This window comes from Ochlerotatus camptorhynchus, unplaced genomic scaffold (assembly GCF_037179485.1).
Source record: "Ochlerotatus camptorhynchus isolate MF236.1 unplaced genomic scaffold, CSIRO-AGI_Acam_v1.1 ptg000232l, whole genome shotgun sequence".
In the NCBI taxonomy this organism is placed as follows: domain Eukaryota; kingdom Metazoa; phylum Arthropoda; class Insecta; order Diptera; family Culicidae; genus Ochlerotatus; species Ochlerotatus camptorhynchus.
Window position 1 is genome coordinate 7,740,946 of NW_027040722.1, and position 27,155 is coordinate 7,768,100.

A 27,155-nucleotide genomic window follows, 5' to 3' on the forward strand; every position below is an offset into this window, starting at 1 on the left:
GAAACTTTAGGAAGTCCGAAGTCCGAGAGAAGTTTAAAAATTTGATGAGAAGTATTGTGAGCATCAGGCTAGGTTCTCAACCTACAAACGAACTTCAAGACAGTTTCATTAACTTTAGGGTAATTTCGGGTACTTTCAAGTAGTTCTGACGACCTCAGAATAGTTCATTCCATATTCAACGGAGATTTCTCATGAAAATTCACTTGGAGTTCTCCTCAGTACTCGATTGGTATACTCCAGAAATTCTCATGGAATTATTCTAGAAATTCATTTGGAACAATTTCTCAATTCGTTGGGGTGACCCCGGCGTAGTGGTTAGCATCCATACCTCTCACGCCAAAATTACGAGTTCAAATATCACCCCCGTACAAGTCACGAATGACCCAAGAGCGTTAAAGTGACTATAATAAAAAAAATCTCAATTCTCAAAAAATAATAACGGAATAGACTTACCATACTTCTCGCAATTCCACTGAAATATTCCTCAAAATTTCGTTGTAACTATCCTTCGAATCCAATTTTATTTTTATTTTCCTTGTAATTAACTTGAAACTCTCCTCAGTAAGAAACCATTTTGAAAGATGCTCAGAATGTTCATTGAATTCATTTCAGATTTCCTTTAAAGTCTCACTCTTTCCCTTGAAATTCTACTCACATTGAAAGTCTCCTAATAATTAATTTGAATTTCTCCTCACAAATTCCTTAGATATCTCCTCTTTGTTTGGCAAACTCTTCTGGAATTCTTTTCTAAATCCTTTTCAAGATCTTCTCGAGTTATTCTCAGATTTAATTGTGTTCCTCATTTTAGCATCCCCCTCACCCCCTAAGTATTATAAAAAAAAATCCAATGATGTATGCTCCGGATTTGTTTTCTTCCAAACACTTCATGAAATTATCCTCAGAATGCCGTTGGAATTTCCCTCTAAAGTTCACAGAAATTCCTATGAATTTTCATTAAAATTTACTTTGAATTCAGGGTTTTCTTGAAATTCTACTCAAAACTATCTCAGGCTTCACATGATAGGGGAAATGGATATAATGTCGGCACAAATGCCCCTAATTTGGACCAATACATAAATTCAGCAATCGACTAAATTTTAAAAAGCGACCAAAAATATCCATTAGTACCGTCCTAATGACACGTTCATCTAGATAAAATTGATAAATAGCAGATTCCTAGCGATGGGCCCAATCTTAGATCCATATGCCAACATTAGAGCCATTTCCTCTATCTAAAATTTCTCAGAACTACCCTGAAAGCAGATTGCACATGATGTTTTTTCTCAATAATTTTTTTTCCCAGAACTCCCTTGGGATGAGGTCCTTAAACATTATAATTAAATTTCATAACCCTTTAAAACTGTGCAAGGAATTTGAGTCCAGATTCTTGAAAATTTCTTGCCCTGCGCTTTGGTCAGAGAGCGTATAGGGCGTCGTTGTGCCAATTTGGTCGTGGCACATTACGAGTATGAGAGAGTGATTGCAGTTTGCTCAAAAGTGCCTGAGTAAAATGCAAGTATTTTCGATGATTACCCGTAGTTGTTACAGTGAAGATATACACCCATATTCTCGTTTATGTCTGGACGTGTTTGCCATACAGAAACATTTTTATTTGATTTTGTGTGGTGGATGGGTTTCGGGCGTGGACAGGCATATGGGTGATAATATTAAGTTTACGTTAGGATAACGTTGAAACATTGAGAAATGTATCGCTTCAGTTTAAGAAGCACTTCACTTCGCAACCGATGAACCATTCTGACGGCCCACATTGCCGTGCTGGCGCCGTGTGTTGGCAGGGTCCAATATTGAACAGTTTGACGTTTATAAAGTACCATCAGTTAAAACTGTATTTTTGAACTTTATCTCTATACATTCTTAGATGTTTCTTAGTAGATTATCATGTTGGTGTAAGCTGATTCAAAGAGTAAATGGTATTAACATTGAGCTGTCCATAGTTGGGCGTTGTTGAACCTCTGGTACTTGCACGACATTTCTCGATGAACATTTCAAATGGTCCTATCTGCTTTGATCGATTCTCTTCATCGACTTTCTCTTTCGTCAATAACTCAGCTGCAAAACCTTTCCCTGTTGTATTTGACGTTTTGGACGCTAGATAAGAACCTCCTTTATCAAACTATGAGGTAGAATTAGTGAGAAATCTGTTTGCATAGCAGTGGTTATGAAAAGAGAAAGTCGATGAAGAGAATCGATCAAGGCGGATGGGACCATTTGAAATGTTCATCGAGATTTCATGTGAATACCAAAGTAACCATATAATCACAAAATAGCTTTAGGTGTGGGTTCAGAGTGGTACAATGTCACTGAGATATGGTTAGTTGGGTATTCAGATGAAACTATTACTTTAAAAAACTAATCCTGGTTGCATCTCTTTTTCGTTTTTTCGTTTGCATGTAACACTGTTTGATATTACTAACCGCACCGAGCCTTCATTCCGGGTGGTGAGCGAACCTGAAGAAGAAGAAGAAGACCATAAACCCCTTCTCGGAACGAGTGTTTTGTTAGTGGACCTGGTCTGCAATTCAAGGTTGGACTCTGTGATGATAAGTATCACATAACAGGTAAAGTAGGCAGCATCATCTTTATCGAAATGTAAGTATTATTGACAATAATCATAACTAGATTATATGCAAATTTATATGATACGTACCTGGATCAACGTTGTTTAAACATGTGCATTCAATCGAGACGATTAAAAATAAAATTACTCACTATAAATTTCATGCATTGTTTCTTCTCATTGTAGACAGCGAATAACGAATAGCGAGCAAGGGCGCTATAACCTAGGCGAATACAGCATTCCCTCCGTATAGGTTACGTCCGCACACCGCTCTCTGTTGTCCTTCGACTCAGGTCGGCTGGATCGATTGAGGGATGGCAGTGGGTGGGCGGTGTCGTCCACGCTTGTACAGAGGGAGGACTGTACGCTCGAACACAAGGGGTAAATACCTGTGTTCCATCCCAGGAGATCGGACAACCAAGGAGTGTACATTAACTTTCTTAGCTCTGTCACTCCCAACGATTTATATAGCCTATTTTCAAATCCTGCATACGGAGCGGTTGGTACGGTATGTCCCCGCTCTTTGATTACCTGTGGATTAAATGTTAACCACTGTCTATACTTATTAAGTAGACATGGTAAACATTCAATTCCACAAAAATTAACTAAACGCTACACAGTAGGCCTGGCCGCTTTAATGTTTGTTTCACATCCTTGATGTGCAGCAGGCATTAATAATGACAAGAAAAATGATAGATGTATCATTTTCCAGGATTCTTTCAAGTACTGGCTGTGTATGTGTAGACTAGACTAGACTAGACTAGATTCTTGAAAATTTCTTGGAGTCCAGAATTTCTAAAAACTTGTTCAAATTTGAAATTTATGTGAAAAATGCATTTTCCAGAACAAAACAACATTTCAAGCCTCTGATTTTTAACATTTATTTGTTACTGAAAATTAATCCACTCTGGATCTATAAATTTCAATGTGTGAATGAAAATTACGAGGAAAATTTAGTGTTAGTATTGCTACACCCAACCGGGGGATGTAAGATTCGCTTACAATTATGTGGGATTCATCATCAGAGGATGTTAGTGGAGACCGCATGAACCGAGGATGCGATATACCTAGCTGCGGTCCGATGTAAGAAAATTGGAGACCGAAAAATGTGGAGTTGTATTAGTGAGTGAAATTAGTTATGTCGAAAAACATAGGAATCAGATTGCTGACTGGACTCGAACCACGACGTTGTTTTGATGATATACTGCCTAGAATCGCATATCAGTCCCATATGACTTTTCGACGATTTAGAGGTATGTGCACTAATGGGCCTAATTTGTATTATTCTTCATCTACATAGTATTGGAGTTGTTTGTTCTGAAATAATATGAAAAATAGATGAGGTCTGTTTGTCCCATCTTAAAAGTAATCGCATATCAGTCCCATTATGACAAAGGTATTAAAAAACACAACAACCAAAGGCATTTAGCAAGTATTTTTAGTATGGATTCTTATTTTCGTGCTGTTTAATACATAATATTGAATGAAAACAAAGGAAAAAATAATAATGGCATATTGAAGCGATGAAAAAAAAATTAGCCGTTCTGTTTTCCATGGGCTTCAGGTAACTCTTTCCAAAACTGTTTTTATCCTTCCTCTACCAATGGCCAAATAGTTTTCAGCAGTTTTTCTGTCCAGGTCAATTCCTCTGGGTTGACTTCTCTTTATCAAATGTTCCTCCAGGTTGAAGTGCTCCACTGAAACCACTTTTTCCTGCTTGGCTGTTAATATCTAAAACAGCTTTTCAAATCGTCACATTACACCTTTAACTGCGGCGTGAAAGCTGTCTGCTGCCATGAAGTTGCGTCCTGATTCAAAAAATTTTAGAACCAACTCCTTCGTCTAAACATTTTTTGGAATTTATATACAGGATGAGGTGAAGGAAAAGATTCAAATTTTTGTTTTGGGACGCACAGTTGTCCAGCCACAAAACAAGCATTTCCACACCGCTAAATCTGGTGATAATCCTATGAAAACACCCAGCTAGGTTGTTAGACGATCGGTCGCGCACAGCTTCATTCCACACACATGCCAGAACAGGAATTGTCTGCGTGTACTTCCCGACAGGAGCGAAGGTTTCATTAAAGGCTATTAACTTTTGTGAGAACACAACTGTCTTCAATCCATCTAGACGAGGCAGCTGAATGATTTATTTAAAGGGGAAACAATGGTTAGCGTAAGTTCACAATCACAACCACCTATAATTATTCATTAGAAATACCTTTTGCAAATCAACATGCCCAGATTTGATGACATCACCATCCGCACGGTACTCCGCGCGTGATGTTTTGGCTAGCTAAAGGTGTTCACTGTATTGCTTACATGTGGCACAAGATTCGTTTGATGGTGAAGCATTGCTCGTGTCCAAGTTTTACCATCAATATGTTCATATCCTTCAGGATACGCCCGTAAAATTGATAACTGACACCGATCTCGTGAGTTGCCTGGTAACTTTGGTCCATGGCCGTGATGTGATATGGTCGGTATGTATTTATCGATATGTGCTCTGACTGAATCAAGCTTTCCAGTACTGCTAACATATTTTCCTCGCTTGGGAGCATTCGATAGAGCATCATCGTCGTCAGCATCATCAACGAATCGGTAGATAATATTTCTGCAATAAGGTCAAAACAAACAATAGGTTTAACGTATTAATTCTATGATCAAAGAAAACTTACCCGCAGTGTTCCCCGTAGCCCAACATAATTTCTTCACACAGTTGGCGATTTGTCACTTGCCACAGCTCGAATGTGAAAATCATACGAGTGACGCTTCCTGAGCTTATCGTCGGGTACGTCTTTCCACGGTTTTACGCTGGACCCTTGCTCGTATGAAAATGTTTTGCTCCGCAGCATCCAGTGTCCAACAAAATTTGTTGGTGTCGATCCTGTCATCTTTGGAGATCAATTTGGCACATTCCTTGGTGCAGCCACAATTCTCCAAAATTGCAGCATGTGCACGACTCTGTTTCTCCACCATATCGTGCTTCCGGATTTCTTTTTTGGTCCTTTTTCTCGGAGCTTGGTTTGACTCCTCGATATCTCCGTCCATCCCAATAAAGCTGTCGTCCAAATCATGAACGTACTTCGGTGAACACCGGTTTTCTGACACTGAATCGTTTCTGCGGATCTTTTCTTGCACCACCAATGGAGAAGATTCGAAAAAAAGACCGTTGCAAAGTCTCATGCTCGTAACGCGAAAACCACTCACTGACCCTAGCTTCAAGATCGAATCCTGGACACTCTTCCACACCCGTAAGTTTTTATCATTTCCAAAGCAGACATTGTGTAAGAACCCAGAAATCTGTTTAAAAAAAGAAGAACGCGACCGATATTCAACCGTATAAAAAACAACGAACGCCGACAGCAAACTAAAAGCGTCAAGGCATGCTGCAACTGATATGCGGTTACTTTGTGTCGTGATAGACAAAATAACCGCATGTCAATCCCATCGATATTCGTTCTCTACAATGGATTAAATTTTAAATTTAGTATCAAAAACATTACTTCTCATAGTATAACGTAATAACATAATACAACAAACATGCGAAACAGGCTGTGAAAAGATTAAAATGATTTCACCTCTCATCGCTGTTTTTTCGGCTTGTTAGTTTTTCATATGGGACTGATATGCGATTCTAAAACGCTGTCCAGACTGGAGAGTTATAACATGTTATAACGGTTGTCAACTAATTGCAACACAGAAACCACCATCAAGATAGCGCTGTAACATGTTATAACTCTGTAGTCTGAACAACGCATAAGAAGTATACATAATACAAGTCATATACAGACCATTCAAATATGCGATGTATTATCTTACAAAGGGGGGTTTTGTTAAATATTACTAAGTTTTACAATGAGGAGAGGGGGGATTTGGAAATCCCAAAAAAAGTGTTATTACATGACCCCTAATTAGTTAAGCCACTGGGTGAAATTTTGCTCATTCATTTGTAATTTCAGGTTAGCATGTTTCTCATTGCTCTTTTAAAAAAGAATCACCACATTCAGGTGGAGAAAACTCTTTGAACTTGACAATTCAAGCTTTTCTTACCATTGGAGTTGCAGTTACAGCTTCAGTTATGACTCACATCAACCTACCCATCACCGTATAACCTTACTTCAGAACGCGTTAGAACACTTTCGCTTCGCACGCGTATTCGGTATATATGTAAAACCACTGCAGTGGCCCAATGGAAGTCAATAGCTCAACTCAGCGCAGACTAGCCGGTGTTGCAATTAACCTGGAGGCTGCTCAATTGTTGGCCCATCCGCGCGCGCGCGAACAAAATTGGCTTTTTTGGCGAAGGTCATTAAATTTCCACAAAGGCTCTCAGTTGAGCTTTTTTGTAGCTCTGCGCGTACATCCGTCCGTGTAGGTCCATTCTCGTTTAATCGTTGTGCGCTTCAGATTGTATAATGGCACTACTGATGGGCACTACTGTTGTTGTTGTTGTTGTTGCCGTTTCTATAGAAGAGGATCATCATCGACCACAGCGACCACGACGACGCGACGGCGGAGAAACTAACAATTACCCCTGACATTGACACAGCATTTTCCTATGACGATCCACCACAACCATCGTCGTCGCCCCCGCCGCAGACCTGTCGCCGGTATGGCTACAAGCTAGAAGTATCTGTGTGCGCCAAAAAAAATCGTCCGCATCTATGGGTTAGAAATACGTGCGCTAACGAGTGCGCCACTGAGTAAATAATATGAGATTCATGTGCGATTGACTGTGTCTGGAGAATTTACATTGAGATCCTAAGCTTCACAATGTTTCAAAAACACCGACGTACATTTCAAGGATTATTGAGGTCTTCAATTTTAACATCTCGTGGTAATCATGCTCTGGACTGGTGGTAGACTCATAAAAAACGCGAACCATTATTTTTACTGTGACAAAAACCAATTCAAGCACCGGTTATTCCCCGACCATAAACTACCATCCGTCGACGTGTTAGTAGCAACAATGTTAGTAGTTCTCGTCCACACATGTAAAATCGAAATGAACACCTCTCCCATGCCCTGCTTGGTAGAATATTTAGGGAACCTACACGTGTGTGTTCACGCAAAGATCACCTTGAAACGTAATACGACGAAAGGTACCTGACATTGGCTTCTCATCGTCATCGACATCATCACCACAAGCAACAAAGTGTATCGAACGCGCGCGCTTCTACCATATTCCGACATAAACAACCCCAACCTCTACCAAGCAGGAGCAGCACTCACGAGAGCTTAGATTCCATTGCACGAGCACGTTTTCACGGCGCATGCTTCGCTCGTTAGTCGGCCGTCGAAGCCGCCGCCGCCAGTTCACGCGATGAACCATAGGGCATTCCCCTCAAATGGGAGTTCTCGCAAGCTCTCACAACTCTCGCACGTTTTCAGCGTAATTTATCCGTTCTCCTGTAGAATTCTCACATTTTGAACCATTACAAGATTGCCGGTTGGAAAAGGCACAGACATTGGACAGATTCAGTTCTATAACTTGCTATTTTCCAGCCTTACTTAACTCGTCGCACTATTCAATGTTTCGTTGAACAATTGTGTGATATCGATTGTAATCGCTGAAAGGCACACGAATGAATGCTTATATATGCAGTAACAGGTTAATTAAAACAACAATTTTTTTAACTCTGGTCATCACCCCTTCCACGCCTAATGACGAATCGAAAAAACCTTCTCCGATTTGCAAGAAACTTTGCATAATTGTGTGTGATGGCCAATGGTTCACTTTTTTGCTAAAATTCGGCCATTTTGGACAAAGATTTCCCTACATAACATACAAAATAATGTTATTAGTAATTTCAAGTAATTTTTTTTTTTTTTATCTAAATATCTCAAAATGTGCTTGTCCGATATTTGTTTTTTTAAGCAAACTTCTGAATTGTTTAAAATTATGGACAATCATTAAAAACAAACAAAACGTACTAACGAAAAGATCAAAAATTTAACCAAAAGTTTTTGTTCTACGATTTTTGTCAGTTTTCAAGAATCCAAAAGTTTGCATTTTTCGTAAGAATTTTTTAACATTAGAAATCGCGAAGAACATTTTGAGATATTTGGGTTTTACAAGGCTGGTAGCGAGTCTTTTTTTAGTTACTTGGTCACTTTTTCAAGCCAGTCACTAAAAAGTCTCCTTTTTTAAGGCCAAGTCATTAAAGTCCATTTTACTTGTAATCAGTCACTATTTTCAACTTTTTTTAGCGTGAATTTATTTCAAGATTGATTATTCTTCTTGCACTGTCTAGGATCTGATAGTCCAATCGATGCCTACATTTTGTTCTTGGATTTGGAGATGTTCTGAGAAATGTAAGGAAATGCTGAGAATTTCAGTGAAGCTTCATAAACCAACTGCGGGAACATAAGGGAAGTTAACATGCTGAAAATATGGGGAACTTACTGGAAGCTTTAAGAACCTCAAAGCGGTTCTTTTAGCATCCGAAAATTTTCAGGAACTTTTATGAAGTTCCTATAATTTCAGAGAACTTCACAGGTGTCAATCGAACTCTTGAAATATAGAAAACTTGAGGGGTATTGAAGAATTTACTTAAAAAGTTCTAAGCACCTCAAAAAAGCTAGATCTAGAGATCTTTGGGGAATTTCATATCTTAAGAGCAGTTCCCGTAACTTAGTTCAGACTTTTAGAGCAGTTTAAAGATCTATAATCATGAATTTATAAAAAATTCAGGATAGTTCCATGATGTGCTGAAAAAAACGAAAATCCTTAAGATGTTCCGAGAATTTCAGGGATGTACAGAGACCTCCAGAGAATTTATGAAAATTTCAGAAATATGTCAGGAACTTCACAGAAGTCCACATAATTTCAGGGATATTTAAAGGTGTTAAAGGGAATTCCATTTATTTCCTAGCAGAACCAACATCTTCAATTGAATTGAGTGCTTCAGGGAAGCTTCGAGAAAGCAGGGCTGGTAGCGAGTCACTTTTTAGTGACTTGGTAACTTTTTTCAAGTCAGTCACTAAAGTCACTTTTTCTTGTAATAAGTCACTATTTTCAACTTTTTTAGCGAGAATTTATTTCAAGATTGATTATTCTTGCGTTGTGACGTTTAATCGTCTTTCTCTGTATACAGGATTTCTACTCATTTGTCTGGATAAAATTACCTGAGTTTTCCAAGTAAGCAAGTCCAAGATCTAAAAATATTCAATATCTTGAAGTTTCGTACTCCATGTACAAGTTCAAGATATTGAAAATATTCAAAGTGCCAGAATTAAGTAAAAAAATAAATGATATATTTCAAGTTCGTAATTAACTTTATGAAAGATTAGAGATCTTCAATGCAGTCCCATTAACTTTACAACAATTGTATGAACTTTGGAGAAGTTCTGAGGAATGAAAGGAAATGCTGAGATTTTCAGTGAAACCCTATAAACAAACTGCAAGAACATAAGAGAAGTTTATACGCTGAAAATATGGGAAACTTACTGGAAACTGTAAGAACATCAAAGCGGTCCTTTTAGCATCCGAGACTTTTCAGGAACTTTTATGAAGTTCTCGAATTTCAGAGAACTTCACAGGTGTCAAGTGAACTTGAGAAATTGAAAAAACTTGAAGGGTATTGTGCAAATTTTTAAGAAGTTCTAAGCACCTCAGAATAGCGATATAGATTAAAACTCTATAATCGTAAATTTAGATAATTTCAAGATAGTTCCGTGATGTGCTGAAAAACAAATCGAAACCCCTTAAGATGTTCCGCGATTTTCAGGGAAGTACAGAGACCTTCAGAGAATTTATGAACAGAAGTCACAGAAGTCCAGAGAATTTCAGGAAAATTTAAAGGAGTTTACGGGAATTCTATTTATTTCCGAGCAGAACCGAGACCTTCAATAGAACTAAGAGCTTTATGGAAGCTTCGAGAACATCAAGACAGGTCAGAGAATCAAAGGGCAGTTCAAATAATTTCAAGGAAATATTAGAAACCTTAAAGAAGTTTCGAGAAACTCAGCGAATTTCCGAAAACTTCGGAAAACGTGAGAGTATTTTAAGGGTGTTATATCATGGAGATTTAGAGAACTTCACAAAATACGAAAATTTAACTAAGTTTATTAGAGAACATCAACGAAGTTTCATTAATAAAAAGCGAGAACTTTTAGCAACCAGTGAAATTCCGGAGAACTAAATTTAGATATTTCTAGATAGTTTATTGATATTCAGCGAACTTCCGAGTACTTCGAGGACGATCAGATAGCTTCAGAATAATCCCATTAACTTAAGCAAATTTGCAGCACTTACAAGGAGTTCCGTGGAATTATAGGGTATTCTAAGAATTCTATGATTGATCCTAAAACGTCAGAAGCGTCAGGGAAGTATGAATATATATCAGAAAATTAGCAGGATTATTAAACAAATTTAGTGAATAGTGGTTATAATACTCAAGGCACATTTTCGAAACTTCAAGGCAAATTAATCAATTTCAGTAAAGTTGCGGGTTCATAAAAATGCTGATAAATTCAGGGCAGTCTAGAGAACGTTAAAGAAATTCAGTAATCGTTTAGGCACCAGGAAAGTCTAGACTATTGAAGAAGTTTTAAATTAGTGTCGACAATTTAGGAGAAGTTTTATGAAGTTCAGAAAAATCTTGAGAACTTCAGTGAAAATCGTAGAACTATATTAATTATTTCGTTTTTATTCTATGAAAAATGCGGGAGCACAAAAGTTCCATAAATTTAGAAAAACTTCGGAAACTTCACAAAAGGACAGTGGTCTTCAGAAACAAAAAAAAAATTATTTAATTCTTACTTAAGATTAATCCACTGTGAATCTTTAAAGCTCAAAGTGTGAATGAAAATAACGAGAGAAAATAAATGGTTATATTTTAAAATTCATTATTTTATTTATATTTTCCTTATTAAGAAATTTTTTAATTCTTTGAGACTTCCAGGTACTTTAATAAACAAAAAGTTTTCCAGATTTTTGAAGTTAGTAGACACCGTGACTAATACCGTGAGATTGGTTATAAACTTTCTATGAATCTTTCGCTTTAAAGGTTAATATTGTACATAAATGTTTATGAGATGATCATTGAATAAGTTTAAAACATCAAACATTTATTTGATGCACCTTCTCTTAGGTCACTTTTTAGTCACTATTTTTACAACTATAAGTCACTATTTGGTCACTTATTTATTCAACATGGTCACTAAAATCACTATTTCAGCAGTGATCGCTACCAGCCCTGAGAATATCAAGACAAATCAGAGAATCAAAGGGCAGTTCAAATAATTTCAAGGAAATTGTAGAAACCTTAAAGAAGTTTCGAGAAACTCAGGGAATTTCCGGAAACTTCAGCAAAGCTCCGAGAGTGAGAGTGTTTTAAGAATGTTAAATCATGGAGATTTCAAGAACTTTAAAAAATACAAAAATTAGCTATGTTGATTATAGAACATCAACGATGTTCCATTAATAAAAAATGCAAACTTTTAGCAAGTAGCGATATCTCAAAGAAATTCCATAGAACTTCTAATAAATTTAGATATTTTTAGATAGTTTTATGATATTCAGCGATGTTCCGAGTACTTCGAGGACGATCAGATAGCTTCAGAATAGTCCCATTAACTCAAGCAAATTTGCAGCTACTTACAAGGAGTTCCGTTGAATTATGGGGTATTCCGAGAATTCTATGATTGATCCGAAAACGTCAGAAGCGTCAGGGAATTATGAATATATATCAGAAAATTTGCCGGATTATTTACAAATTTAGAGATCTTCAGGTAAGCATAGATAAGTCCAGGAAAATTCTCGAAACATCAGTGCAAATCAGTTAATTTCAGTAAAGTTGTGGGTTCTTAAAAAAATGCTGATAAATTCAAGGCAGTCAATAGAACTTTAAACAAATTCAGTAATTGTTCAGGCAGTTTTTATAACACCAGGAAAATCTAGACTGTTGAAGAAGCTTTAAATTATTGTCGATAGTTTAGAGTAAGTTTCATGAACTTCAGAAAAATCTTGACGTTCTAATTCCATGACAATTTCGGGAGCTCAAATGTTCCAGAAATTTAGAAAAATTTCGAAAAATTTATAGAAACATTTCGAGAACTTTATTGAAATTAAATCTATGGAACTGAGCAAAATGCGGGAGAATTTGAAAAAAGTTTAGTAAGTTCCGAAAATTGAAGGAATTTCAGGGGGAGAACTGTTCCATTAGTTTCAGAAAATTAGTGGGAAATTTAAAGCAGTTTCCAGATTTCAAGATAATTTCAGAGACTTTCAAAAGTTAGTTGAGGCCTTCGCATGAGTTCAGAAGTTCACGGAAGCTCAATTAAATTCAAGCTTCATGAGAACTGCAAAAACTTAAGAGAAGTTTTGAGAATTTCAGAAGAGAACACAGGACCTCAGAGCAGTTTCTTTAACATTAGAGAAGTCACATCAATTTTAAAGAAGTTTAGAGTACTTCAGCGAATTGTTAAACCTTTAAAGAAGATCCATAAACGTTCGGAAAATTGGGGAAACTTTAGGAAATCCTATAATGTTCAAGGAAGTTTAAGAATGTGATGCTAAATATAGTTTCTTAAACAACAAAAGAACTTCAAGGCAGTTTCATTAACTACAGGAAACATTTGGGAACTTTCAAGTAGTTCTGAAGACCACAGAATAGTCCATTTCATATTCAACGGAGATTTCCATTGAAATATTCCTCAAAATGTCGATGAAACTATCCTCCGAATTCAATTTTATTTTAGTTTTCATCGGAATTACCTTGAAATTCTCCACAATAAGAAACTCTTTGGAAAGATTCTTCGAATATTCATTGAATTCATTTCAGATTTTCTTTTGAATCTCACTTCTTCCCTTGGAATACTACTCACATTGAAAACCTCCTGACATATTCCTTCGATTTCTTCTCATAATTTGTTTGGCAAACCCTCCAGAATTTATTTAACGGATTCCTTTGAAGATGCCCTGGAGTTATTCTCAGATTTACTTGTAATCCTCCTTTTAGTATTCTCAAAATAAAAATCCAAGGACTTATGCTCCGGATGCGTTTTCTCCCACAAACTTTATGAAATTATCTTCAGAATGCGCTTGGAATTTTCCTCTGAAGTTCACAGGAGTTGTTCTCCTCCGAAATGCCTAAGAGTTTGCATTAAAATTTACTTTCAATTCAGTTCAGGGTCTCTTGAAACTCTACTCACTACTATCAGGCTTCACATGAAATCTAAAATTCCTCAGAACTACCTTGAATGAAAGCAGATTGCATTTGATTATTTTCTGAAAGATTTTTTTTCCCAGAACTCCCTTAGAATGAAGTTCTTAGAAATTATGATAAATTCCACGAGCCTTTCAAACTGTGCATGGAATTTGACTCCAGACTCTTGGAAATTTATTGAAGTACCATAACTTTTAAATCCAGAACTAATTCAAATATAAAATTTCTAGGATATATGCAGGTTCAAAAAAAAAACATGCCTCTGTTTAATTTATTTTTATTTTTTTGTTACTGATGATTAACCCACTGTGGATCTATAAAGTTCAAAGTGTGAATAAAAATAACGAGAATAATTATATTCTTGTATTTTAAAACTTTCTTTAAAATATCCTTAGGAAGAAATTATTAAATTCTCTGAGACTTCCAGATATTTTAAGGAAAAATAAAATTTCCTGTGGATTCCCAGTTTTCCAGGTTTTTGCAGTTTGTAGATACCTTGACTAATACCGTGGGTTTGGCCATAAACATTCTATTGAATATTTCGCTTTAAAGGGTCATATCGTACATAAGTGTTTATGCGATACTAATTGAATAAGTCTAAAACATCAAACATTTATTTGATGTGTCATCTTAACGACTACTTTTCTTCTCTTAGGTCACTTTTTAGTCGCTTATTTCTTAAACATGGTCACTAAAATCACTAGTTTTGACAGCAATGGTGGCTACCAGCCCTGCTTTTAACATTTTTTTTTTTTTAAATCTTAACAAAAATAATTGCATGCTTATTTTTTCCAGAAATACATTATTTTTATCTATAACTTTGTCGCAGACGTCATATCGATCAGAATTGATTTTTTTTTTAAACATTGTAAGGACACCATTTTGAAAATGTCACAAGCCCGAAATGGCCGAATTATTGCAAAAATGTGAATCATTGCCCATAACAAACAATTACTCAAAATTTCAAACAAATCGAAGAAGGTCGTTAAAACAATTTTTTTCGCTTTTTTGCCTGGAGCTGCTCTTATGTGCATGAGGATTTTTGACGTAGGATTACGTCTTTCGGCAACATATTGGGGGTGCAATTTCAAATAAACCAAAATTAACCGCATTACGAAAAGTGGTCAGGTTTTGACCACATATAACTCTGTCAATAGCGGATGGATTTTAATTCTAAACAAGCCAATCGATTTTGCTACGAATCTGCTAAATTGAACACTTTATTAATTTTCAATAGGTCACTATTAAAAATTACACAAACGTCCAACTGTTGCAATAGTGATCAAAATTATCACCGATTGCCTGCAAACAGCGCATTCCCTAACACAGATGTCAAAATCGAATTCGATCCTGTCTCCCTCCACGGTGCTTATTCAATCACCGTGTGTGATGGTAACCGGTCGGTCGTCAGTGCTTTCGGCGCGTGACGTTGTACATTTTTCTCCAGTACACAACGAAAGGCTGCCCGCAAGCAGCGATCTGCAGCCCGCATGAGCGTCCATTCACCGAATAAGGAGTAAGAAGCCTCACCGCTACTGTTCGGAATCCATCTTCGTGAGTGACTATGTGCCTTCTATGCCAAGTGCGTCAACCTCGTTCTAAACAACATACAGCTCGCCAGCCTCATCCATGTTGAACTCCCCAATAGCTCAGCATTACTGAACCATCACGACAAAGCGGTTGATAATGAGTATTTTTTGGAAATTTGTCAAAATTTGTCTAACACAGTCGCAGAATATTGATAACAAGCACTGAGCATGCCAGATCGTAGCTATCTTTATGCCTTTTGATGCAAATTTTAAGCCCCTACTAATAAGAGAACAATAGCAAAAACATTCTTGCCTAGTTAAAAAAAATAGAAGAGGCTTAAAATTTGCATCAAACAGCATAAACTTAAGTACCGTCCGGTAAGCTCAGATTCTGTGATTGATGTGTTTTCCCTAATACATATTTGAATTCCGCACCACTATCATCTTCAAGAACATCGAGGAAAAATTTCCACGGCATTGATCTAAACTGGCTTCCTAGCTTCCAACCCATCGGTCCTTTTCAGGACCACAAATGACTGATAAAAGAGTTAACTGAAGAGTTCAAGTAAGAGCTTGTATCAAAGACATATCGTCCAGGATTGGCTTGTACTACATGGACATTGACAGAGCACCTCACAAACAGAACTCTCAAATTGCTTCCGAATTTCAACCTATCGAACTTTTTCATTGATAACGAGTTAAAAAAATCAATTCATGTGACCTTTCGTAATCCTACGTTAAATCTACGGTCGTGTCTTGGATACAACCTCTTACTCTTTTGCTATTTTCCACATTGTGTTATTCAAATGGGAGCTGGGTACCAACACATTGATCTAGTATTTTTCTCACAACAACTACAAATGATCAATTCATCTACAAATTTCTATCAGAAGATGCCCTGCGCGTATCAATGCGGTCAGGCCTACTGTGCAGTATTAAGGGGCAAGATGTGTCAGAAAACACCGGGCTTGTTTAAATCGCAGATTTCAACAGGATGCCTTAGAATCCAACAAATATTTGAAACGTGGACATCTTGTACCGTACGTTTCGTTGTTTTGTTATTTGATGGTTGGTCATAGTGAGCATCTAGTATAGCCCAACAAGGTTAAGTGATGCTCCATTATCCTCTGACGGTTGACACATTACCCGAGCAAAGCTGAAGATCAAATTGAAATCAAAATTTGCTGTTATGATGCAACTTATTTCGAATACTCCAGTTGATCTCATTTTGGTTGACTTAACGGTTAACACAGCAAAAAAGAGAGCAAAATTTTACACTGTTGAAGCAAACGGAAAACTAATCCTGCTTTCAATGAAATCAATTTGATTACTGATTTTGCATTCATAATGTTCAACTGAATACGGGCCTGGAGTAAATGGTTACCATTCATGTTTCTCAAGCTGAAAGACTTGGGCTCCAATCTCACCTCGGGCAAGTCACGAATGACCTAAAATGTGTTAAACAAATCAGATAAACGATAATCATTAGTTCAACGACAGATGAATTTCAATTAAATTTTAAACAAGACGTAAACAGCAGAACTTCAAGTTAAGTTGCTGTCATTTAAAAAGTCTTGACTGCATAATGAAAGCACAATATGATATCAGACTTATGTCGCAACATTTGAAATCAAAATGAGTTTTCATTATGATAGGAACTGCACACTTTAATATCGATTTGCTTTCATTTTGTTAACCGACTTTGCTCGGGTAGCACTCACTCTTGTCCTAACCCTAGGTACGGTTTATGGCCATAACGCAATTACTCGCTTTCTGATAGGATAAGAAGGAAAGATATTTGTTACCAAGCACAAATGTTTGCTAAAAATCGATGAAAACAAAATTTCTAGAAAATTCTAAGCAGAATTTCCGAGCGATTTTGAGTAAATTTTCAAAAGAGTTCCAGGGTTGTTACAGCTAGCGCAGAATTTGCGTATCAATTTCTGAAATTTTCCAATATATTTCTGAAAACCTTCGCTAAGTTCAAAGAGTTTTATAAAATTTCTGATATCTGTAGATTAGGGGCTGTTCATTAACTACGTAGACTGCTAGGGGGTATGTGTATCGGCAACTGTCTACGCAGGGGGAGGGAGGCTCCAGAATCCTAAAAAACTGTCTACGTAGTTAATGAACAAAAGGGGCTGTTCATTAACTACGTAGACTGGTTCCATGTATAACCAGAAAATTGTGGAAACTTTTGAGAAGTTCCGAAAACTTCAGGAAAATTTTGAACACTTCATTTCGTTCGATTCACTTCAGAAAAATTGCAGGAACTAATAAGATATTCTAAGAACAAAGTCCACAATACTTTAAAATAGTTGGAGTCCCTCCCCTCGTCAGGAAAATTTCGGGAACGTTAATGATGTTCCAAAAACTTATGGACAATTTTTAAAACTTTATGTTAGTTCCATTAACATCAGAAACACTGCCGGAACCTTCAAGAACTTCTGAGAATTTCTTTAAAAATCCAAGAATTTAAAGAACGTTCTGAAAACTTCAAAAAAATTCTAGAAATTTGCAAGGTCTTCAGGAAAGTTCCATGAATAGCTATAAATGCAAGAGTTTCTTGAAGATTTGAGGAATCTCGTGGAAATTCAAATATTTTACAGAAAGTTCTATGAGCTTCAAGGAAGTATCGAAATCAAGGCGAGGCAAGGAAAGGTGTGCGAACTTTTAAAAAGTTCTGAGAAATTCAGGGATGTCAAGAGAATATTATTAAAGTTTACCTTCAATTACTTCAAGGAAGCACCGATCATTTTAGGAAAGTTTAAATATTTGGAAAACTTAAAAGATCTTGAAGAATTAGTCATTTTATTTCAGTTTTTAGTCATCAAGCAAAAATGTGTAGATTATAGTGTTATCATCGTCAACGTTTCGATTCACGAGGTTGCGATCTTCACCAGGGTTAGTTTTAATTTAAGGTCGCAAAGATGGACCAGTCATGGTCTTAGCCTGTCCAAAGAAAAAAAAAAGATGTTTGCGCTGATTGAAAGACTGTACAATTTTATATCCCCTGAAGAAGACCAATTCCAAAGACTTAAATGTATTTCATAAAACATCGTAGTGTTTTGATCCACCGTTAAACTCCAATATTCGAACAATTATTTTTTTTAAATTTAATGGATTATGTAGCTGATAACAGCTGCACTTACAAAATGTGAATTTTCAAGATTATACATCATGAAAAAATTTCAAAATTCAACAAAGCTAACCAAAATATTCAGGAAGTCTGACTTAAAAAATGATATGCTTTCAAGCTTAACTCAAACCAAGTGTCTGAGACTTCGACAAATTTCCATCCCAACATCTAAATTTTTAAATTAAATATTCGATCTCTCCTTTCTCTCCCATCGCCAGGAAAAAGACGTCTACGGCAACGAAGTTCAACGCCTGGGCCGACCACTGCCGGTTGAGTATTTGCTGGTAGATGTACCCGCTTCGACGCCGATGGTTCCGCTGTTTACATTCCACGAGCGAAAAGAAGTCAGCCAGTACTTCCCGGTTGAGAATCGACTCATCGATGGACACATTCAGGATTTCGCCACCTTGAGCAACTATCTAGCAAAGTCCCGATCCATGGACTTCCTGGAGGTAATGAATTGCTTTCCTTAAACGATATCTAATGATCTTGAAACGTAAAAAAAAATATCATTTCAGTCCATGTCCGACTTTCATCTGCTGTTCTATCTGTATCGCATGGACATGCTGCCGATGAAATCGCAAATGGCTCCGTTGCTGGAAGCGGTGCGCCAGAAGGACAAGACGGCGGCCACCGAGTGGAAGAATCAGGAAGTGTGGCGAACTTTGGAGCAACTGATCTCGGCCAGCTCACACCACGACGAGTAGGTTTCATTTGGTGAACTTGGTTTGTAGATACTATCCTTTTCCTTTCTTTATTGAAGCTCCAGCATGAGTAACGATGTGGAATTTGTATCGGTCGGTGAAGCGGAACAGAATTGGACCTGCTCTCACTGTACGTTCATCAACAGTCGGGAACTGCCAACGTGCGAAATATGCAATCTTCCCAGGTAGGTGGTTGATTTTAATGCTCTTGTAAGACACAGCTAAAGCAAACGTATCTTTCCCATAGGGTCTAGAATACTACTGAATACACGTACTAATGGCTGCCGATGGGTAAACAATTTCTAGCAAACTACAGCAACTTTGAATATTGAGAATTGTACTTTGCTTATATTGAAAATTGTTTAATCTTTCAGTTTAACTAATCAAACGTAGTGAAAAAAAAATACATAGCAGAAAGCAGGATTACAACACCTCCAATTGAATACTATGAGGAAACCATTACTTCATATCTGAAAATTGTTTCCGGTTTGGTTGATCTACCAAACCGATGAATGGATTATTTGACATGAGAAATTCTAGGACTATCGTTTCGTTGCTCCGGGGTCAAGTAAAGTGTTGGAGCGGAAAATTTATGCGTGGAAGTGATGGGTAAAAAATCAACTTGATTCTTAGATATAAGAATATATTTATTTTCAAACTCAAAATAAAAATGATTGAAACTTGGATTTTTGTTACGTCCAGCGTAATTTTGCAGATATCACACCCATCGGTCGCATCTCATCGTCTCTCGAGCTGTATCAAGTGTCCGTTCTCGATTCGAAGATTAATTAAGTGAACCAAAATAGCCCTCAAGCTGATCATTGCGTAAAGTGAGCGTGAAAATGTTCAGAAATATTCAAATTAAAACAACCCACGATTGGTCCGATGTGTCAAAGTTTGTCGTTGATTCATAAATCATAAATATTACCAATGCAGTTCCTCGATTCGGCACTGAACGCCAAAAAGGTAAACGGATGCACTTCATTCACTTGCTCCGGGGCAAACTAAATTCAAGTCAACTTACATTCATCTTAATCTATGTAGGTGCGACTTAAGCAGCAGTACCTATCTTTCCAACTTTGTGTGGCATGTAAAACCATTTCAAATTCTACCCGACAGAATGATCTGCCAAGTTGTGCGTTTTAGGTAGTATGCTAAAGGGCCTCAAATACCCGTTTCCGTGATCCCTATTAAGCGAAGTTGATGTGTTATGTTTGAAGATTTCTAAGCTTTCTGCTCCGTTAAGTTTCCAAGGCGAAGATATACTCCGCATGATATCAATGTTTTAATTTGTCAAATTTTGCAACCCCATAAGTCCCTTGTCCATCTCCTTCTTCGTCTTGTTTACCTCAGCGATGTGTGTGTTCCTTGAACCTCGTTTCCAAAGTCCTTTTAGTTCGACCAACGTAGATATCATCACAATGTGGACAAGAAATTGTGTAGACACCGGCTTTACCCAAGACATGCATTGGGTTTTTCGTTGATCCTAACAACGATTTTAGCAGATTATTCCTGCTACTGAATACTGAATCTAGGCCAAACCTCCTCAACTTCGAACTAAAAGGCTAAGTTGCGTCTGTAAAAATTCACGGCTACTCGTTTCAAAGGTTCTGTAACTGGTGTAAGAGTTGTCACAGTCCGTCTCAAATGGTGCCTCGTGTTTTGTCGATTATTGCCTGAATAGTTCTGTCTTGATACCCATTAAGCCTAGCTATTTAAAAAATATGAGCCATTTCCTTCGAAATCCCTACAGTGGAAGAGTTTGCAAGTGGCCAAGTGGAAGAGTTTGCATCCTGTTAATCATGTGATGGATAATGGAATTTTAGTGTTGATGAGAGTGGTTTGAAGAACTTGGCATTACTCGTTTCCGTTGGTTTCCTGTAGATTTCCAAATCGAAAAAAAAGACGTTTTTCTGATAAGGTCTGTTCTTCTTCGTAAGTATGCTTGATATCCATGTGTATGGCCTCCTGAGCGGTAATTTTTCCTTTTGTCAACTATGTTTTACAAAACACACATGCGGTGTAAGTGGTATAAGCGACAGCTGTAAGATATGCAATACAATCGCAAAATGCGTATGTATTGTTGATGTTAATTATGGGCCATACATTTAAAATGGTACACTGTCATACTTATCAAATCCCATAGTGAGAAAACTTTGGATGAATCTCTTGAAGCCAAACGACATCCTCATCGAGGAACAAAGAGGATGCAATATTTGAAGTCGATTAGCTGGAGATCTTTTGAATACTTCCTGATTAAACTGCGATCTTGGGAGAACATCTGAGCGATGTCATTTGGATTTTAGAACACCTGAAGATCTTTTTAATACTGCGGTCTAGAGAGAATATCCCAAGACATCATTATAATTTACGAACAGTTTAAGACCATCAGAAAAAAAACTTCCTCGTCCTGAAATCTTGAAGAAATATCCAGAGGACTTCATTGAAATCTTCGATTAGCTGCACTGCCGTTCTACGCATATCTGTCCCATGTTACTAGTGGTATTTTTTTACTTTTGTCCATAGATCAGTATTGTTTTACATAATTCGATCAACATTTAAAAAAGCACATAATTTGTCGTTGGCTTATACAAAAACAACATGAAATCTAAATGTCCCATGTTCAAATTCTACGTATAACTGTCCCTGAAAGATTGTTTTATACTGAATCCGTCATAGATGAATCCGTCTGAGAGCACTTACGATTGTTACTGGATTTATATGATCGCAATAAACGGTAAGAGTCACTATACTGATTTTAAAAGATTAATTTTGAAATATTCAATACAAAAGGCGCTCGTTTAAGATCAAATACAAAAATTCAACATGATTTCAAATTCTGACGATATGTAGCACCGGCGTACTAGCATCGTTTATATAATGTAAATAAAATACTTCTTGTATTTGTAACACACACAAAAACATGACGGAGCGTTTATAACACTTCAGATATTGAATTATCAAATATTATAAGCTGCTGCATTTGTTGTTTGTTTATTTTTTTTATAGGAAAAAAAAGCGAGTGATATGGGTCAGCTTAGTGCTTTTTGCTGAGTCAGATTAAACAATAGCATACGACGGGGAAGCATGCGGCTGAATGTATGTTCAGTAATGGTCAACTCTGTATGTTAGAATTCCAAAATTTGCATGTCTAGAACATGCAGCATGCATCAATGTCAACGTGCTAATTTCCAGTAAAGGTTGATGGTACAAATCAACCAGGAATTTAAACAGGGTGTCGACTACCTGGAAAAACCTGGAAAATCACGGAATTCCTTTTTGGACCTGAAAAATCAGGGATTGTCAGGGAATTTCATTCAAAGTCAGGGAAATACTTCTTTATAACAGGAACATATTAATAAGTATGGGCAGTATGGCTGACTTCGCTAGTTTCAAACAACTTAATTATTCTTTGTAGTTTGACGATGGTTTTCAATTTCATTTGTTCGATCCAGCTGTGTCCAACAAAAATCAATCCCTTGAGCGCATTGGAGCGCTTTTGAGTAAATGCAAGAATGAGTTAATAGCAGGGCTTAGAAAAGGCAAGTCATTGATCAACTCAGTTGAATTCAATTGGCGTGAAGAGTTGAGCCTGGTTCAACTTTTTTCAATTCAAGTCAGTTAAATGGCATAGTTTACACGTTCAAGTCAGTTGAATTCAACTCAGTTGATCAATTGACTTGCCTTGTCTAAACCTAGCTTTAAGAGAAGATAATGATTTTTTCTGAATACTTCTAGTTCTTGTTCTTTATTGTGGTCTTAACAGCTTAATAGCTCAAAGAACTAACTAAATGAGAATTTATGATAATGTTCTTGCTTGGGAGGATTTTTTTTTGATTGCTTGGAGTAGCACGTTTTTGATTCAAAGATACGTAGACAAGCATTGCTTTGACAGCACAGAGTGGCTGTATTAAGTATTCTAGGTCTTCATTGTAAACCTGGTTAGCTCGTAAAATTAACGTCACAGTAAAGTTTTAGTATGGTAATGTTGCTGCTATTGCAATTTAGAATTAGGAATTAACTTACAGAATTTTGGAGATGAAAGCGTTGTTTTTACTATTTTCCACCGGAGGAATCCGCCTACCAATTAGCTTTTGGTTAAACATATTATCCGGAATAATTTTCTTACGAAGCTGGGTCTCAAAAGTTACTCAAGGCAAAACAAATATAATAGGATTAAAAACAAGTGTTTCATATGTGAAATGCAGAGTGACCAGTGAACCGGGAAAATCGGAAAAGGCGGGAATTTGAAGTCACCGGGAAAATCCCATGAATTTAATTGACAAATCTGGAAAAATATACCTCGTCCTCTCTTCGAAAACAATGAGATGTTATGCCTCAGAACATCCCGGCGGCGTCGACTGGGATTGAACCCAGGCCTGCTGGGGTGAGAGGTAATCACGCTTACCACTACACCACCGGCGCCGCTGAGCGAAATTTTCATACACAAATTGTGAAGATTTCGAACCTGTCGCAGATCCAAATTCAAGATCCAGCAAAGGTGCTGTTGTCTTAGAAATTACCCATTTAACCTTCGGGTTCATCGCTTTCAGTTTTGTGCTTAATCAAAATACCTAAACCGCAGGGCTGGTAGCAGGTCACTTTTTAGTGACTTGGTCACTATTTTGAAGCTAGTCACTAAAAAGTCACTTTTTACACCAAAAAGTCACTAAAGTCACTATTTCCCTAAAAATAGTCACTAAAGTCACTTTTTCACTACTAAATAGAGTGAAATTTAAAAATATCAACAAAATGTTTAAATTGAGTACTTGGCACTTAGAAAGTCTACAGTAGTTTTAGCTAAATATATATATATCTGTCAAAAAATTGAAAATTTTAACCAGGGTGACCAGTGAACCGCAAAACCTTAGAACATCAGCAAAACTATTGAGGAATGCCTACAATTTCTATTAAAAATCGGAGAAAATATACCTCATTTTCCAGAAAATAAATTGTAAACCTTGGAAACTTTCCAAAGGTATTTATCTGTGATAGATTTTTAAAAGTTTTTCAAGGATGATTAAGAACTTTAAAAATCCAAAGTAAATTTTAAGAGAATTTTAAATGATTCTAGGGATGACACCAAGATATATCAGAGAATAATACAGACTTCGAAAGTCTAATGTAAAATTAAGTGCTCGGAGGACCAATTTCTTCATCTCCGCTTAAATCTTAAGCCAGGTTTACCTATATAGTTAAACTTGACTTAACACATACGGGCGTCGCTTTTGATCATTGTTTAAATTATTAGAGACGCAAAATTGAGCTCCGAAACTATTTTGGAAATAATTCCAATATAATTGAGAGTGCATTTTAACGAGCGTTCTGAGAAGAATTCTATGATGATTGGATGAGAATTCTAGGTCCAATTCTACTAAGAATTCGAAATTAGTTCTGCTAATTTGCTTAAGGGAGCTCTGATGAAAATTACATGAAAATCCCGTGAACTCCAAAGATTGTCTCTGCGGATAGTTCTAAAATAATTCTGGTGTGATTTCTGAAGATACTTCCAAGAGAATTCTAAAGAGTTCGAAATAAATTCCGAGAAGAATTCCAATGGAATCGAATTTTGAGGGTTCAATCTCAAAGGAATTCTGTGGAGGGTTCCAAAGTTATTCTGTGATGGATTTTTGTTTTGAGAATTCTGAGGAAATACTATGGGAATTCTAAGGAGAATGCGAATTGAATTTCCAATCGAATGCAGGGGGATAAATCCAAGATTATTCTAAGCAGAAATTTATGGAATTTCTAAGATTAATTGCATGGAAATTCTAAGGTGGATTCAAATAAATTTAAAATGGATTTATTGAAGGAGATTTCAGGGAGTTCCGAGAAGAATCAATAAAAAATTGAATATAATCTACTTTAACTAGTCATGTGTTATTACTTTGCGATTTACATAGTCGAAAATGCTTAACGTCAAATATCAGACTTAAAGTGCAGATTTTATACGATAGATAAGCAGATTAAATTATAGAGTTGATAGCTCCGTTATAGTACGGCAGTGTGAAAATTGTATATACAAAGTAGAAAGCGAGCAAGGACAATTTTGAGGAAGGTACGAATCGGGTAGTTGTTTATGTCAGATGGCGACTTGAGTGTGAAACAATCGATAGAACTGTTTCCGCACATCGGAGGTACATGAGCACATCGGCGATCATCCCTTTTGCCAGTAGTGACAGAAGGAAGCACCGCTCACTATTCCTCATTAACGGATGAGTTTAGTAAAGGAGATGATCCACCCGATTCGTACCTTCCTCAAAATTGTCCTTTGTTCGTTTTCTACTTTCTATACACAAATTTCACACTATCTTACTATAACGGAACTATAAACTCTTTACTTTCATCTCCTCATCTATCGTATAAAATGTCCACTTTAATTATTATATTTGATGTTAATCATTTCCAACTACGAAAATAATCTATTTTCAAGAATTTTATTGATGATTCTGCAAAGAATTTCAAGAATGCAATATTATTATTGTAAAAACTTATTTGTCTCTAAGTTTAAGAGAAGGGGAATTATTCTAAAAAAGTTCTTGAGATCATTCTGAAGGAATTCTGTGAAAAGTTCTTAGCGAATTATCAAAAATATCTGCCTAGATATATCAAAATTTTAAACATTTCGAACGCAGAATCAAATCACTTCAAAAGCACTTCACAGGAGATTCCGTTGTGAGATTCGATTAAATTAGACGAATTTTTGATTTCAAGTTCCATGACATAGTAAGTTTATTTCAACATCAACCCGTATTTGAATTTCTTAGTTACCATATAAATGGTTATTTATTTAGTATTTACAAGGTCACTATTTGGTCACTATTTTCGTAATTTTGGTCACTAAAGTCACTACTATTATATCGCATCAGCACTACCAGCCCTGAAACCGCAATAATTTCAAAAACTCCGGGAGAAAAACGGGAAAATTGCTAATCGAAATTTGCTGGTCACAATGAAGATGATTTGGAGATTTGGATAAACACGAGTTTTCTGTCTTTTTTTAATTCTATAAAATGTAAGGAACGCTTTATTTAATTTGAAATTGTATCGGACCATTCTTCATGGCATAAACATAACATAAGCTTAGGATGTCAAACACAACGTGGTCGTCAAAGCAATACGGAAAGTTTCAGTTCTTAGTGTGATCAATTTGGGTTAGGAGCTACAATACAACAGTCCCACTGATTGTTGTTCGTTTAAAAATATGCTAAACTGATTTAAATAAAGGTAGTTTTTGTAGTTTTCACTACAAGATCCTTATTTTGATGGAATGTGAACAATGCACTAATTTACTGTAATGTAATAATACCTCCTATAATAATCAGAAATTATTCTTAAAATAATCGTGTTTTTCTCAGATCCAATATAGAACATGGAACAGATATGCGTAGTACGGCAGTGCAGATCTTTTAAATACGACCAACCATTTTGGGAGAAAATCAGAAAGATGCCATTTTAGTTTTTGAGCGGTTACAGATCTTCAGAATAATACTTGGTCAACCTAAAGTCTAGAGAAATAGCTAGAAAAGTCTTGAGATGATTGATATTTACCAGCAGGAGCCCTTTTTAACAATTAACATAATAACGTCTGATCAACCAGGAATCTTTGGCGAATTTCTGAAGTCGTCATTTTTTGTTTTAAATATGACGTTTGAATATTTGAACAGTTGCAGATTTTCAGAATAAGACTTGATCAACCTCTAAAGTATTGAAAAATATCCGGAAGATTTTATTGATATCTTATTGAAAATCTGTTAATATCAACTAGAATCAATTTTTCTAAGTTTCCTGAACTTAAATTAAGGTTCCTGTACTTCCACAAAGTTTCTTGAACTCAAATGAAGCTCCCTGAGCAGTCAGTGCATTGAGCTTATTCAAAGCACCCAGAGCCCCTCGGAAGTTCCATCAACTTCTACGAAGTTCTCTACACTTCTTATCTTTTTACCATAGCTTAAGTTATAACTGATTTTTACCAAGTTTAATTAACTAGCGTGAATGTCCTATAACTCATACAATGTTTCCTGAACTTCT

The 27,155-nt window shown here is 36.5% G+C and overlaps 1 protein-coding gene across 2 annotated transcripts in view; it reads left to right on the forward strand.

Annotated features, from left to right (window-relative positions):
* The window catches only part of Npl4 (nuclear protein localization 4), a 97,346-nt gene extending 77,538 nt beyond the window's left edge, over window positions 1-19,808 (forward strand). Inside the window, exons 8-11 of one of the 2 annotated variants that reach the window (XM_065225667.1) lie at window positions 18,639-18,872; window positions 18,939-19,123; window positions 19,184-19,309; window positions 19,372-19,808. In XM_065225667.1, coding sequence (XP_065081739.1) covers window positions 18,639-18,872; window positions 18,939-19,123; window positions 19,184-19,309; window positions 19,372-19,378 — 552 coding nt within the window. In that variant the 3' untranslated portion in view covers window positions 19,379-19,808. Of the gene's footprint in view, window positions 1-18,638; window positions 18,873-18,938; window positions 19,124-19,183; window positions 19,314-19,371 lie in introns of those variants that run through there. The other variant, XM_065225668.1, reaches the window with a different exon arrangement.
* The last annotated feature ends 7,347 nt before the right edge of the window (window positions 19,809-27,155 follow it).